This window comes from Cheilinus undulatus, linkage group 19, assembly GCF_018320785.1.
Source record: "Cheilinus undulatus linkage group 19, ASM1832078v1, whole genome shotgun sequence".
NCBI classification, from domain to species: Eukaryota; Metazoa; Chordata; class Actinopteri; order Labriformes; family Labridae; genus Cheilinus; species Cheilinus undulatus.
The window spans coordinates 6,010,249-6,026,609 of NC_054883.1; the positions used below are offsets into that span (position 1 = coordinate 6,010,249).

Here is a 16,361-nt window from a genome sequence, read left to right on the forward strand (position 1 = left end):
GGTTGCCAATATGTTTAGGATGCACAGTGTTGTCTCAATTTAGTGACAAAAAGCACATCAGTAAATTCTTCTCAACATGTTTGTTTACAGAATTGTGACCGAAGCCAGATAAAGTTCCTGCAAGTCGGCATTCCGGTGGTTGAGAAAAATGGATACAAAGTCGTTTTCTTCAAAATGATCATTTTTCGTTTTTTCTCATTTTATGCAAGTCTGACATTTAAACTACTCATTTGATGAAAAAAGTAACACAAATGTGATATTTAAAAGAGCTAATTTTGTGTTTAAAAATGCCCTATTCTTGCAGTTGCTGCAAGGATATTGAGGGGAGGGAAAAGCGAAACTGCGGGGTGATAATTGGCCACTCAGTCTGCCATTGTTCCCAGTTTCACCCATTGAGATGGACAATAAAAAACACCGCATGGCTCAAACGCCACCCCCATCGGCACGTATACAGCTGTTTCTAGTTATCACCTTTAACAACAAGCCTCAAGATGCCCCCTGCAGCGAAGAAAAGTAGAAGAGACATGAAGAAGCAGCAAGAATCATCAACAGACTTCGGACAACTTCAAGATCACTCAACAGTGGAAGTTTGATGAAGGCGGATTTCCTATGGGAATATTCTGATGAGTGTCACCAGTCCGATTCAGAAGCTTGGTTTGGGTGGACTTTATGTAAATTCGTCCCTGTTGTTAACGCCCATCACCCTGCCTGCCCGAAGGTAGGAAAAGTCCTTAAACTTTGAGCCTGGTTTTCTCAGAAGAAGCAGGAACTAGAAGTTAACATTCAAATGAGCATATCTTTGTAAAATATGCTCAGATTAAGGTGTATGATACACCATTAGAAAGCTTTCACAATGTGTAAAAAACTCAAAAATGACCTTGGACGACTTGCCGGAGTTTTTACCAACTTTGGTCACATATATCATGGTAGCACTCCCTACTATGAAGTATAATACAATCAGCTTCATGTTCAAATGTGGGCCATATTTCATTTTATTTTTTGAATTGGCTGCAGGCCAATCCAAACTGGACCATGGGCCACATTTGGCCCCTGGGCCATAGTTTGGATGCCCCTGTTTTAGACGGTCTTTAACAGAAGCGGGCACCTGGTAGTTTGCACTAACATCCAGATACATAAACTTAATTTTTCAGCTGCTAATATTAGCTTGTTAGCGATGTTATCTGTGAGTATTAAGCATTGATCTAAGCCATTCATGCTGTGTATACTGCAGGTACAGGTTCTAGGTAACAGGTTCTAATGTCAACGAATCCATCCACAACTGTGTGATGTAAACTAAACTAAGTCAGAGTTGTTTTGAACTCATTCTGCATTCACATCAGAAGCCATAAACGGTGAGACCCATTAGGCTGAATATTTACCAGCTTGTTTTCAACCAGCTCATTATTTGTGATAAATAAGGCAGCTGATTATAGCGATATGCTCTAATTTGTAAATGAGCGGGGTGCACCTGTCATTAAGACTCATTCACTGATAACGACTATCCGCTGAATAAGTAACGACCTTTCTAATTCCAGTTGACTTCTTTACCGTCTGTCTTGCATGAGTCTGCCATTTCTTTCAGCTTCAGATTGATTCTCCTGTTGTTTTTGTCTCTTTTTCTGGTTTTAGTTTGCTGTTTAACAGAATTTTCAAAATTAATCAGCAACTTTTATCATACTTTTTGCCATTGGCAGGCCAAACTTTTCTTGACTGAGATGCAAAGGTTTTTTCCATTAAAGGAGATTAATTCAGTATTTCTGGACTGGGGGCCAGGATGTATGTTAGGCTTAAGGAACCTTTAACTGATTTTTACTTTTTATCAGATTTTTGCTTTTCCCTACATTTTCTGGATCAGTGGATCTCAACTGGTGGGTCGGGACTCAAAAGTGGGTTGCGGAGAAGTTTTCAGTGGGTCACAACTATAAAAAATAAATGGTGGCATAAGTCCTGAAGTCCTTATTGGACATGCATTAGCACCTTTTTTAACCCTGTTTTACTGTTTAATTAATGTTTGATCAATATTTCAACTAATTTATCTCCTCTTGCATTAAACGGCTACTTTTCCCATCATAATGAAGTAATTTCACAAGTTCTCTTGAAAAATTGACACTTAATGATGGGAAAGAGGGAATAAATTTGTTAGTTTTGTCCCTTTTCTTTTTTTTTATATCAGGTGTTTTGGTTCAATCATGCTCCAAACTGCAACATATAAAATTAACTAAACATGTGTTGTTGAAATTTTTTGGAATCTGGGTCACGATCTATTGTGAGATCAGTGGGTCCTGAGGCTGGACCAGTTGAGAACCACTGTTCTAGATTGTTTGATGAATTGACAATAAAAAGCTCTAGTTGCAGCCTGATCAGTGTCAGAAGTTACATATTTTTAATGCTTAGGTTGTCTCTTCAGATGTTTTTAGTGAGCCTTAAATGATTGGTCTGTAAAGGCAGAAAAATGTCCATATAAACAACAAACTGTACACCAAAGATTTTTGTGCAGAACATGGGAAGTGTTGAAATTAAGTAAGAAAGAAGAGCCAGGAGCAGGGTGGGGTAACTGACTCCCCATTAAAAGATACTGCCCTGTAACTTTAAAAAGAACTCATCGTAATACAAGACAAGGGGGTATGTGACCTTCAGCCATTAAACCGTTGTGTTAATCGTCTAATAATAAAATGTTTTTATTGTTCTAAAACCCTTTAGTATAATTGAATTTTACTCATCTCCTTTTTATTTCTGTCTTTTTTTTTGCTGAGGCTGTGAAACATCACCATTACCGCTCATAATGATAGTCTGGGATTGGTTTTTCTGGATTGCCGCTCCATCCGTCTATCCACCTCCCTGCTCTCCTCCCTGCAAACTTAACATTTAAACCGCTCTCATTACAGCACAGATTACAGAGGGCCTATTGGTCCTCATTAGCGCCCACTGATCCTTGGCTGGGCCCATGTCCTAACATCTTTTAATTAGCATCCTGGAAATCTAATCATTGTAATAACTCAGAATAATCTCCCCTTTTGCACTTATTTTCTCCCACTCTTTTTATTCCAGGATGTTCTTGGCTCCGAGGCTCAGAGGCTGATGGAACGTGGCCTGTGCTCCGAGGCTGCCAGGTATGCGACTTCAGAGGTGAGGGGACCTTGAAGTGCTCATAGTTGAAGGGCAGACAGGATCATAGAGCAGTCTGTGATCAAATATCTAAAAACACAGAGTGATGAAATAGCCGTTCTTTTCAGCATGTGTACACTTAAAAGGAAGTAGTGCTATGAAAGAACATGAAGAGCTTCATATACCTGTTAGTGACAAGCACAGACAGAGGGCTGAGTTTATCCTCTGAATGCTTTGTGAAGCCTTCAGTCCTCAGCCAGGCCTTGTGGTGTGATATGAAGTGAAAGCCAAGGCGGGGTTTGGCACTGGACGGCCATTTTGTGTCTGGTCTGATGCACGGTTTCACTGGGTGTCACTTTGGCTACATATCAGAGTCCACGGTGGTGGCGGCGAGCGAAGCTGCAGGTCTCATTAAAGCATGTTTATGGCAACAGTTGAGCAGACTATTTTTATATTGTTAAATCAAAGTGCTCCTGTGACGTGAAATATCTTGGAAGCTTATTTTTTCCTGCCTGTTATGATGTGAAAGGGAACATCTTTTCAGGCCCATGTGACCAGCATCAGTGACAGAGAAAGCAGTCCCTGCCAGCCTGGTATTCATACACCTTTTGTGTACAGTGAAGCGCTTTTTCCATGCCAGGTATCCAGGGCAGACATTTTGGTTCAGCTTTGGCAGGACTGACTAAGACACCAGGGTGTGATGGGACACAGACCTGCCATTTCCCAGCAGCACTGGCATGCCCCTCACTGTACGATGATGAATGCTCACATGCTTATGACACACATTTGCTCCTGCTCTAATATGACACAGATGCACAGTCTTCATAGGCACGCTAACTTACAGGAAACCCTCCTGGTTAGGTCAACAGATTTTGAAGTAGGAATACAAACACAATCACAGCAAAAACAGATGACTTTCTTACTGTAGCGCTGCATTATTCAGAGCCAGGTGTAGGAGGAAGGGGGAATAAGGTTGTGTTTATTAGCTGCTCCCTTGGTGTTCTCTAAATTGCCTTGTTTGCTCGGCACAAGCACACAAACAGATGCTGTCCTCTCTGCTCTGGGTAATTCTCAGGGTCTCTGGGTATTTAGTGAAAGGCCTACCGCACCACACGCTCACACACAAACACACACAGGCCCATTTATGTCAGAGCATACGGTCTACACATCAGACCGGGCCACTTGAAAAACACATTTGCGTGCTAATTTTTGCACTGACATTCAGAAGTACAGTTTGATTCATGTAAATAAGAAGACATTGTCTCCCCACATAATTTGAGGACCCCATACAGCAGTCCCCAACCCTCTCAGCAACACAATTTCACTCTTATTAAGAAAATCTGCATTTAGGAGGGACCCATGCTATCAGTCGAAATTAATCTGCTTTGACTGATCCCTAATGTGACCACAGTCATCGAGTAATTATTGTCTGGATGGCTGTGCACCAGCCTCTTAACCACTGTCCGCCTCCTCCAGCCTCCCCCCTGAAATAGGGCCAGTCTCGGTGTATGAGTCCCTCTGCAGCGGGCTGGTTACAGTGGGTACGGCAGGCATGTCATTTAGCGCTTGATCAGTGAGTCGTGATTAGCCTGCCCTGTATTATTGTGATTAACGTCCACCCGGCGGACGACTGTCCTGTTGTCACCAGTGATACCATCTGATCTGGAGACTCCGGGATGAAGGCCAGCAGTGGAAGAACCTGGTAGTGAAGCAACACAAAACTGCTCACTCTGATGAGCTTCTCCTAAATGCGCACGCAAACACGCTTCAGCTTCTTTCCCGTCAGTCACAAAATCTAATGCATGTAACGAGTGCACAGCTCTTTCCCAGTGCAGCCATGTTTTGTCTGTGTGTCCGCTCGGATTAGTTAAGCCACTAGCTCTTCTGCAGCCTGCGTGTTGTAGAGTATTTCCATCAGGCCGCACGTCTCCAAATGCATTGAAATCCCAAATCTCATCTTACTACAGTCCTCTTGTTTCCCCTCTTTCATCTCACACTCCTTTGGCCAACAGTCGATCTGACCACGGCTGATTATAGTAACGAAGGCAGTCCAAGAGAATATGCATGTTCTCACTGTACGTCAAATTAGATCACAGCAAGGGGAGGGGGGGTGTGCCGCATGCTGACCCCCGTCTCTTCTCCTCAGACAGCCGGTGCTTTTGAAAACAGGCCTGTGGACCAAACTGTGGCCATTGGCTCACTACAAACAGGACAAAGAAGGCTTGTATTAAATGGCTGTGAGTTTAAGTGAAAATTATTTACATTGTTTTTACTTTGTACAAAAAAAGCAGCATTTAGAAGCGGTCCTTTTACATTACTATTAAAAATAAAGATTTATTCCTTATTCTTTAAAATGTTTCTGCTGATGCATCAGGACAATCCATACAGCTCTGATTTTGTTTATTTTAAAAATTGTGCCATTTTTGTTGTTTATGTCCATGAGCCTGTGTGGGTTTCATTCCTGTGTAATTACTCGCCTAAACTCAGACTCCCTTCTCATGGCTGTTGTGCATCCGCTGGTGGAAAAGAGTCAGTTTTGATTACAAAGTAAACGCTGTAGCATCAGACAGGGTGGAGGGGAGGGGGTTACATACTGATATGCATTCTATCAGGATGATTTATGCAAATTATGCACATTATTCCCGCAGGAATGTCTCTTCTGAAAGTGCCAGGATAAATTGCCGGAAATTAGCCATAAAATTCACTGTGCAGGGAGTGTGAGGTGAAGGCCGCCGTGGAGCCAAGGACATTGGGCTGCCGTGGTTACGCTTGGCCTGGCCTGCCTCCCCCATGCTTGGCATTCATGGCTGTTAAAGACCTCTGCTCAGACAGATACACTGAAGCCTGGAGTAGCACTCAGCACATCAGGAAGATCAGCCAAGCAAGTGTTAGAGTAACGGCCGCGCTTTCATGCTCTACTAACATGACAGATTTTCAACAGAGGGGAGCACATCGCCTGTTTTTTCTCTCCTCATTGTATATCAAAATCCACTTTTATAATCCTTATTCCTAGATAGTACGCTGTTCTGTGAATGAACTGGAAAGCAGCCAGTGTTTTCATTGTTTTTGAGCCTTTGTTTACTATGTAGTTAACCTTGTATGTGGTGCATCCTAATCTTCAGATTAGAGTCTAATCAGACATTTTTCCAGCAATCAGGTAATGAATAGTTGTTTGATAAACATGTAAACAAGTAGCAGTCGATAACAGTGACGCACAATTCAAACTGCATCAGACAGTCACTCTTTATGGCTTTAACAACAGCTCTCTCTCTTGGTCCGGTCTTTTATTTGTCTTTGGGATCTCTGAGGGAAACAAAGAGAGATTGTGTGGGTCTATGAAGTGAGCAGTGAGTGATTCATGCTGTTATTGTGTCATCTCATGTCTTTATTTCAATCTGGAAGGCAGAGTTAATGAATTTCAGAGAGTGCAGATGAAATCCGGCACACTTTGGCTTTAATGAACCTTGAGAGAGTCGGGATCTGCATGTTGATCAGGACTTGTGATCCCTAATGCAGACCTACACTGTATACACAGATCCATCAAGCCTGGTGTTGAATATCCAAATTCACATGTTTCTCTCTTTAAGTTCAGTGTGAGTGAAGTTCAGAATCTGTTAGTGCTGCTTTTTCACTGACAGCTCTCCAGTCAAACAGTGCTGCTTCATTTAAAAGAAAAAGTCACAGGAAAGGAAAGTGAAAAGCAGTCTGGAAAAAGACTTGAAAGTTATTTTTGTGTTGCTTAAATTAAGATTTTCTGCTTGATTTTCCCCCATTGTTATTTTATCTACTGCCATCAGACTGAGTGACATTTTAGCCTGAAGTGCTAAAGTTCAGTTTAAATGCATTTATTGTTGAAGCTTTTTAAAGCAACGCCATGAAACATCAGGTGATGAAATGATCATTCTTCCTTCAGCGTTCAAAATGTGCTGTATTCTGTTTAAATATTTGCACGTTGAAATCACTTTACTCCCGTGCACCTGTGTTTGTTTGCTCCAAACCAATGAAAAAAAGCTGTACAGCGACAGTCAACTCCGTCCAAAACAACATGACAAATTACTGCGCTCTGCCACGACACGTTTCAATCCCAGAAGAATAAAAGAACATCAGATTACGGCCCCAAAGATGGAGCCATCGGTAAACAGGGATTAGGGGATTGGGACTGTAATCTGATTAATATGGAGGCAGTTGGAATATTAGAGATGTTACCCAACAATTGTATTCCAGATGAGAGAATAATCACACGTAACTACGTCATTTATTGTACCCTGTTAGAGCTTTCAGAGCTAAACATGCCACCATATGTTTACCTGACCTCCAGGCTGCCTCAGGAAAAAAAAAAACAACAAAACAATCCACTATAATGAATTAGGAGCTCATTAGGCAAGCAGAGAAACGTGCAGTTAAAAATGGACAGTATTAAGTTGTTTTCTTATTGAATTGTGAAAATGAAGGCTATAAACTTGAAAAAATTGACTGTGACCGTTCAGGTCATAATGTCAGATTTTTATATGCTACGTCTCCGAAACTTGGAAAAAAAAGCACTTAAAGCTGAAGAGTTTTTAGATTTTAAACAGACGTTACAAAACAAGCAGGAGCAACAAAAGCAAATATATGAGGTGTGATGGGCTTGTCCCTTTAAAAATCAGTTTCACGATTTAAAGATCAGGATTTAAAGATTACCTTAGAATAAAAAAGTATATGCTTTAGTTAAAAAGGAGCATTTTTTTCTTGATTTCTATTTTACTAATTGCTGTGCCACTTTGCTTTATTATACACTGTAAAAAAATGTTGGTTTGGCCAACTTTATTAATTACTGATGTTCAGTTTGTCTAGAAGTGGTGATAAATCCTTTTCTGTTTGACATCTCCGCTAATGAGAAGTTTTTCATAAAAAAAATGATAAGGGTAAAATTAATGAGTCACCTTACATACCTGTATATTTAATGTATAATAGTAGTGATATGAGTGGTGGTTACAAATGTCCCTCACAGCTAGAGCTCTCTGATTGACATCCCAGTTGGCCTTGAGCTGATTCGACTGAGATTTTTAAAATTGAATTAATACAGATTTATCTAAAGTAAATATTACATTCAGTCATTTCAAAAAAGTTTGGCAGTCTGAGCCCCAGCTTTTTTAGTTGAAAGCTTTTTTCTCTCTTGGGGGTTGTGCTTTTCTCCAGTGCATCAAAATGAACCAAGAAGAGGTACAAAGTTGGCAGATTCTTTTGCCTCAGTTAAGAGTCTGCTTGAATCTCTGACTAAAACAACTTCAGACCTTTAAAAATGTCTGAAACTTAAAAGTCAAGGCGAAATCAGTGTGGACCAATCTGCACTTTGATAGTCAAGACACTTAGAAATGTCACTATAAAGAATTAAATTTTTAAACAGTCTGACTCTCCAGTACAACCAGAAGCTGCTTTGGCTTCTGTTTTCCTTAAATCTGTTCAAAAATAAATGAGGAATACGACTTGAAGGACAGTTGGTCCTAAATACAGTAGAGGACCTTTGCTTGTTCTGCAAAACAACCCCATACTTTAATTTACTATTGCAGAAGTTGTTGCTCAAATTCCATCTTTAAACACTCCCACTCTGTAACTTCTGATAAGAGTCTTTGTAAGTGCTGTGAATATACTAAACCAGATTGAGTCCTGTATTTACAGCTTTATTAGGCTGCGTTTTGTGTGCACACCAGAGACAACATTATGCACTGCTATCAGTCCAATGACAAAAGTGAATTACCAGCCAGCAGTTGATTTGGAGCCTCAGCCGGTGCAGCACATATATCTCCACCCTCAGTGTGTGACACAGCACGCAGGGATCCATCGCCACAGTTTGGCCTCTTACTGATATGAAGAGGGCATTTCAATTCAGCGCTCTTATGTATATTTTGACTTTCATGTTTATCATCCTTAGCATACATCACATCCGTGTTATGAATAGACGCCCTGCCGGCCCTTGATATGGTAAATTGGACATTTTATGGTTTATGAAAAGGGGCTGTTTTTTATCTTCCACTTTTATTCATGAGCCCTGAGTGTGGCTGTAAACGCCTTTAAGACAGATTCAGCTTTATTAGACTCATGAATAAGAGCCTTGTGTCTGGTATGACTGCTGCCTGTGTTTGGTGGACACTAAGGGAAACTCTCCAGTCCAGTCTGACCCTCCTACAAAACGTTTTAGGGACTCCTGCTTGTGACGCCTTTGTTGCTTCAGCTACTCATCCTCTTACTGGATGTAAATATGTCTTTGCCTTTAAACAGATTTTCCCCTGCTTCCTTGGATGCTGTGTTCTGTTTTCCACACGCATATGGCTCTGCCTCTCCCCTGGGGAATCTCCTCTTCTGGGCTAATGTGAATATTAGTATGGGTTAAATGCTCCAGTCGTTTATGCATTAATGCATATTGCATAATTAATGCTTATTGTAAAGACTTGGTTACCAAACATAGGTGAAAAGGGAACTGGTAAAGCTTAGGATAAACCATACGAGGAACTGCTGAGAAGGTTTTCATGGCAGAGCTGCTCTGATGTCTCTGATTATTTCAGATCTTGATCAGGAGCTGTTCTGTGAATATTCGAGGCATTCAGGAGCGTGATGGGATTAAAGAGGACACTGTAATGACCCTGTTGTCGAAAAGGCTCATCATACAGACAGAGCAAAAAGCATAAAAGTGCTCTGCTGAGAACAATGCTGCTCTTTGTGTTTGTGAGGAAATGGAAAAATCAGATGTTCATCTCTGTTTTTAAAGATTTTTTTTTACATGTTAAGAGTTGAATTTATTTAAATCAGTGTTAATTTCATCAACTAAAACTATGACTAAAAATGCTCATCGACAGCCTTTTTTCCATGACAAAAACTAGACTAAGACTAACAAAAATAGATCTGTGATGACTAAAAAAGACAAAAACTAAGTTTAGTTTTGTCAAGATGACTAAAACTGAACTAAAATGTAACGTAGTTTTCGTCGGACATTCAAAATCTGTGACATTTCTCCACTGTGGGCAAATCTGTCAAAAAACAACGCATCTGTTTCTCTTCTGCCTCTCAGCTGTAGAAAGCAGGGACCCCAGGTTTACCAGGATGCAGAGAACACACTACCATGATCTGGTACCAGATTTAGGCAAAAAAAACAAATGCTTGGACCAGAAGTAAAGACTTAAATGTGAGGACTTTTTATGGACTAAAGCTAAAAAGGAGAGAAATGACTAAAATGTGACGAAAACTAAAATGCATTTAATTTAAAGACTAAAACTAAAATTAAAAATAGCTGCCAAAATTAACAATGATTTGGGTAAATTTTAAAAAATCGTACTGATCCACTTATTATTGGCTCAAACTTTTTAAAATTTGAACTGTAAGTTGTTGTGAAATTAATGTTTCATGTGTTTCCTACATAGACTTTATTGGCCTTTTGCATGCTTAGAATAATCCTGACTGTGCTGAATAGAGATTTATTTTTTAGCCACAAAACTTCAAATTTATTATGAGAGCTTTAACTGTTGGAGGAAATACTTTCATGTTAGATTATATAAATTAGAAAATGAGTTAACTTCATTTTTGGCACCTGTTCACGTTTTAAAAATCCTCTGGCTCTGTCCATGGTGCTGAAGTCCTCGTCTTCACTTCTTTCTGAGGCAGTTTTTCCAGCTTCCTCTCCAATGTTAATCCTGATTTAGGTGTCAAATAAAAGCGTTCACATCATGGATAAGGGCAGCTCTGTTTGTTCAACTAGTTTGGCCTTTTAGAGCTTCCGTCTCGGCTTAAATGTCTCATTTCTTAAAGGGTGAGTTTGTGCTTTTATTTTGAAATGTTGCCTTGTATTTCAGACTGTTGCTCTTTTCTCTTGCTGAGTGTTTAGACGTGGACAGGAGGACAAAGAGCGCGTGGATAGCTGATGACTGCGTTGTGATTAAAGACACCAAATTACGGCAATGATGAGCGTCGTAATTACATTCCTTAATCACATTCTGGAGCTCTAATTGCCTTAACGATGTGTTTCATTAGGTGGAGCCAGGTATTACAGTGGACACTTTTCATGCACACTTGTTTTTGAATTAACATATTATTACACCGAGGCATGCTTATTGTTTTAATAATCAAAATAATGGAGCTCACAGTTTGTCTTTTCACAAACATCCAGTCTGCGCCTCCAGGAGAGAAAAGTTACCGGTTGTGACGAATCCGAGATAAATCCTCCAGAAAGCAGAAAACAAAGACCGAATCATTTTAGAGTTAAAGCAAAATAAAACAAACTCCATTAAAATGAAATTATAAGGCACTTTACTTTGATTCCACTTCACGTCACAGCAGATATAAAACCCAAACCCGGTTTACTGTTGTTCAAAATATTTTAATAAAGCTTTTTCAACACTGAAATACATACAAATGGCCCTCTTTGCTCATATAATAACTAAAGTATCTACAGATAACCCACAGTTTGACCTGACAGCGCGATGAACACCTCGATCATGGAAAAAAAAACGCAACGAAAAATGTGCAATGAAAGCCAAATATCTTATATAAATATTCAAATAATTGAGTTACAAAATCACACCCAAACAGCTGATAAGCACTGCTTTATGATCTTTAAAACTGTCTGCATTTTTATATCACAGTGCCTCCAAAGGAATTTAAATTGTCGTGCGTAATTCTGGAGAAGTGTCTGTTTTGCGCACACACGTCTGAGTGGATTAACGCCTTTTTCTCTGTCCTGACATTCCACGTGCTCAGGAGGAAAGTTCAGTGAACAGGCCTTCAACCAGTAAGCAGAGCAGAATGTCTCTCATGGGAGGAAAACCAACAGAAAGCGCAACAAAATCAAAGAAAAGGAAGCAGCAGAGTGGAAGGTGGGACAGCCGCAGGTTGTCAGGTCTCCAAAATCTTCCAAAGGGTCCAAAACAGAGCAAGTGATCAACAGCTCACTCTCACTCATTGGCCTACTTGTGTTTGGTCTTCTGTCACTCATACCAGCACTTGAAGGATGATTTATGTACACAATCAAGTATTGTCTGAACAGAAAAGCGCGTTTAGAATGCATTTAGTAAATATTATAAAAGTATTCATCGGCATGACTTCGTCTCTAGCCTACTGACTGGGACAACAGCAGCCTCCTCTCCAAAAAGTGTCCTTAAAAGTGGCGTCTCTCCCTCCTGCGCTTCTGTGAGTCCGTGTGAGCCGCAGTTAAGGCTTGTCGGTGCACTGTTTGCAGAGGCTGGACGTGGCGTTGTTGAACAGGGCACATTTATCGGGACAGGAGGACGCGGACACCCCGGTGGGGAAGGGGGGATATCCGGGCGGCTGTTCGTACGCGCCCAAGCCGGGAGCTGCGAGCGCAGTGGTGGCGGGTATGGAGGCAGCAGAGATGGCCTGGCCCTGGTTCAGGTACGCCACCAGCCTCCTCATTTCTTCCAGCGCCTGCGCCTGCATCAGGATGTAGTTTTTCGCGAGCAGCAACGTGGCGATTTTGGAGAGTTTCCGCACCGAGGGGCTGTGCGCGTAAGGGATGACGGCTCTGAGTTCATCCAGCGCGTCGTTCAGATCGTGCATCCGCCGTCTCTCTCTGGCATTGATGTTTAGCCTCAGTAATTTCTGCTCTTTGGTTTTCTTACCTCCTTCGCCTTTTCCCGCCGGCACCGTCCGTCCATCGGCCAGAAGCACCATGTCGCACCTGCCGTCACTGTCATCATCAGGACTCTGCTCCCCTCCGCTGCTCTCCGCCACCGAGGTCCTGTTGGCGCTCTCGCCGTACTTGACGCACAAAGATCCGGTTGGCAGACCCAGCGGCCCCCCTCTACCTCCTGCCAGTCCTCCCGGCTGGATCGGGTCCGGATCAGTCTGGTCAAAGCAGCTGATGGGCGACTGGCGGTCTCTGGATGGGAGTTCGAGTCCGGCCGACGACCTGAAAGGGTCCATCTTTTTAGTTGACACCGCGCTCAGAGTTTTGTGAAAAATGTCCGCCGCGCCGCCGTTCAAGTTCATCCTTCTGTCCATAACCGCGTGGATTCCGCTCCTGGAAACTCTTGACACGTCTCTGGGACTTCTCTCCCCGTGTTTATCCGTGGAGTGGAGTTGTGTGTCAGTCTGAAGTTGCAGGCTGGCCTGACTTGTCAGCTGAGGTGTGGAGACGAGGAGGAGACTCGTGTAATAAGTGCTGCTCTCTCCTGCCTCTCTCTCTCCCTCCCTCTCTCTCTCTTTCTTTCTTTCAGTGTCTCTGATTCACCTTCACCGGATCTCCACGATCATCCTCGTTACGCACGAGACGCCCGAGTCTTTTTACATCATTATCTCGAGGCGGGTTATTAAAAGGGATTCGCCTATTGGGATGGAGACACCCTCTCCCCCCCCTCACTCTCCACCCAATCAGGTTAACGTTTTAATTAATGGCACTTAAACGATGACAAACAGTACCGCGTGCGCGCTGTCTCTCCCTCTGAGTGTGTGTGAAAGCCTCTTTATCACAGCATTGAGAGAAACGCAGAGATTTCCCTGCGTGACATTCACGTGTTAGTTCTGAGGGGGAAACTACAAACACAGGTGGTGGTTTCCATCAGATCCTCTCATTCAGCGTCTGTAGATGTGATTTTTGTCAGCCTTTAACAGTCATGGAGGTTTCATGTGTTTAATGGGGTTTCTCTGTCTGATAACCTTTTCTTGTCTGTTTGCTTCTTCAGTCTGAGGCCAGTTCATCTTTGATTTCAAAAGGAAAATCCTAAAAACTTGACAAAAGACACCACAGACTTGAGTTTTTTTTTCAAACCTCAACCAGAAAAACACCTTTCCTTTATTCTCCCCTACATTTAAACACACGTTTACTTTAAAGTTCTGGATTAAATGCCCTTAAACTTGAACTTAAATTTTTAATTTGATTGCTCTGATTCGAGCTGAACATCAGGTTTCCTCTCACAGAGGACCCCTTCAAACATTTCCTTGTGCTCACACTGCCATCTACTGGGCTGTGTAGGGTAGCACACCCTAATGGCTGTCATCAGGATCAGAAACAAAGATGTGTCCAGTTCACCAGCGTTAATTTCATCAACTAACTATGACTAAAAATGTGCGTCAACAGCCTTTTTTTCCATGACAAAAACTAGACTAAAACTTACAAAAACAGACCTGTAATGACTAAAATTAAGTTTATTTTTCATCAAGAGGACTAAAACTAGACTAAAATGTGATGTAGGTTTCATCTGACATTCAAAACCCGTGATATCTCTTCACTGTGGGTAAATCTGTCAAAAAAAACAATGCATCTGTATCTATTCTGTCTCTCAGCTGTAGAAAGCAGGGACCCCAGGTTTACCAGGGTGCAGAGAACACACTACCATGATTTGGTACCAGATTTAGGCCAGAGAATAAATGCTTGGACTAAAAGTAAAGACTAAAATGTGAGGACTTTTTATGGGCTGAAACTAAAAAGGATAGAAATGACTAAATGTGACTAAAACTAAAACACATTTCATTTAAAGACTAAAACTAAGACTATAATTAAAAATAGTTGCCAAAATCAACACAGCTGCTCGCTTTAATCACATGGACACTTTTGGTCATGTTTGATAAATAAAATGTTTTTTATTCTAGTGATTATTTACTTAGAATAGTTTCATTAGTGCCACAGAAAAGAGGACATGTACATTTTTCTTGTATTAAAGCTCCTGTTAGGGGTTTAAGCTGATGATCAATCAACAAACTTTATTCATGTAGGACTTTTCATTCAAGAAAATGTAGAAAAACAAAGGAAAACATGACCTCACCCTGCAGCATCCCTCAGCCCCACCCTACATAATGAACTGAAGAATCAATATTTTGAGTTCATAATGAGGAAACAGAGGAGGTTAAAGTGTTAAAATACCATAAAGTATGATCAAAATAAGATTAAAAAAAAATAGTGCTGTTACTCAAGTATAATTATGTAACATTACGACACATGAAGCAAATACTCTGAACTATTTCTTGAGTAAATCACTGGGTGGAGTGACACAGTGCAGCAACCGTGTCTGGAGTGTAGTTCCGGCTTTGCATTTAACTTTAAACATCTCTGCCTTTTTAATGTTCCATGATTATTTCATAATGTGGTGAATGTGCAGGTCACAACTTGTCCACGTGAGTGTTTTGGAGTTGTTGGATGATGAGAAAAGGCAAAAAATACCGTCTGCTTCCATAGCGTGGCTGTGCAGCTGGTATATCAGTCCCCCAAGATCTAAAAACAGCTTGCACCAACAACTAAAGAAAATGAACCTATTACTAAGACTATAGGAATTATGGCAATGGGCAAATTTGCCAAAATGTTGAAGTATCCATTTAAAGCCAATTTTAGACCCTCCAAAGTGCTTTGTAATAGCTGAAATGCAGTCTGTAGTTGTTCAATCGGCTGTGCTGCAGAGGGAGCAGATGTATAGACGATTGTATCATTGACATATAAATGCAGTTTAGCTTGAATGTCTTTACCTACATCATTTATAAAAATAGAGAATAAGATAGGAGCCACAATGGAACCTTGGGGCACACCTTTAGTTATCTGAGCAGCTGAAGAAGAAAACTGTCCTGTAGCAGCTGAACAGAGTGGTATGACCATGGCTTGATCCTGTCTTGTTGTTAGCGCCTTTGCTAACATTAGCAAAGATGTGCTTTGCCTGAAGGTGTAACTTAAGACTCGTAGTGCTTCGTGTAAACACAGTTTATCACTGCAGCATGTACCCACAGTTTTGGTTTTATCTGAACTAACATTCTCCAGCTTTTGAAAAAGAAAACTGCCGTTAAGCAGCCCTGGGTCCGTCTCCACACTCATCACTGCTGGCTGTGTCTGACCCTCTCACCCCTTCACCCCCAGGCACGTAAACATCCACGCTGAAGGACTACGGGAGCAAGGTGTGGTTAAACTTAGTCATACTATTAAACTGTTATTATTTTTATAACCCATTAAGGTTTCAAGATTAATCACAAGTGTTAATGCGGTAATGTTAACAGCCCTAAAAAAAACATAATAAAAAAGATGGCTCTGTTTGAAGTGCTAGAATGAGATCGGGGGCATCCTAATCAGAACCACCTCAACCTGCTCAGAGTTGAAAGAGCAGTGGCTTTACTTTGAGCTCCTCACCCTCCACAGCTGAGGCCAGCCACCCTCTTGAGGAAACTCAATTTCAACTGCTTTCACATTGCTGTCTCATTCTGTCCGTCAATACCCAAGCTGATGACCATGGTTGAGGGTTGGAACGAAGATTGAGCAGTAAATTGAGAGCTTTGCCTTCTGGCTGCGCTCCCTC

At 41.4% G+C, this 16,361-nt stretch overlaps 1 protein-coding gene and 1 long non-coding RNA gene across 2 annotated transcripts in view; one reads left to right on the forward strand and one right to left on the reverse strand.

The window, feature by feature from the left end:
- LOC121527432 overlaps positions 1-3,130 on the forward strand; it is a 67,099-nt gene extending 63,969 nt beyond the window's left edge. Inside the window, exon 11 of the long non-coding RNA XR_005993400.1 lies at positions 3,049-3,130. This is a non-coding gene — a long non-coding RNA (uncharacterized LOC121527432). The remainder of the gene's footprint in view (positions 1-3,048) is intronic.
- Positions 3,131-12,282: 9,152 nt separating this feature from the next.
- On the reverse strand, positions 12,283-13,175 carry bhlhe22 (basic helix-loop-helix family, member e22). Its single transcript, XM_041814394.1, has one exon. The coding sequence runs from the start codon at positions 13,090-13,092 to the stop codon at positions 12,283-12,285; it is 810 nt and encodes a 269-aa protein (XP_041670328.1). The 5' UTR covers positions 13,093-13,175.
- Positions 13,176-16,361: the final 3,186 nt, after the last annotated feature.

Coding starts and splice junctions, on each gene's coding strand:
- bhlhe22 (XM_041814394.1), bottom strand. CDS start 13,092: ATGGACAGAAGGATGAACTTGAACGGCGGCGCGGCGGACATTTTTCAC.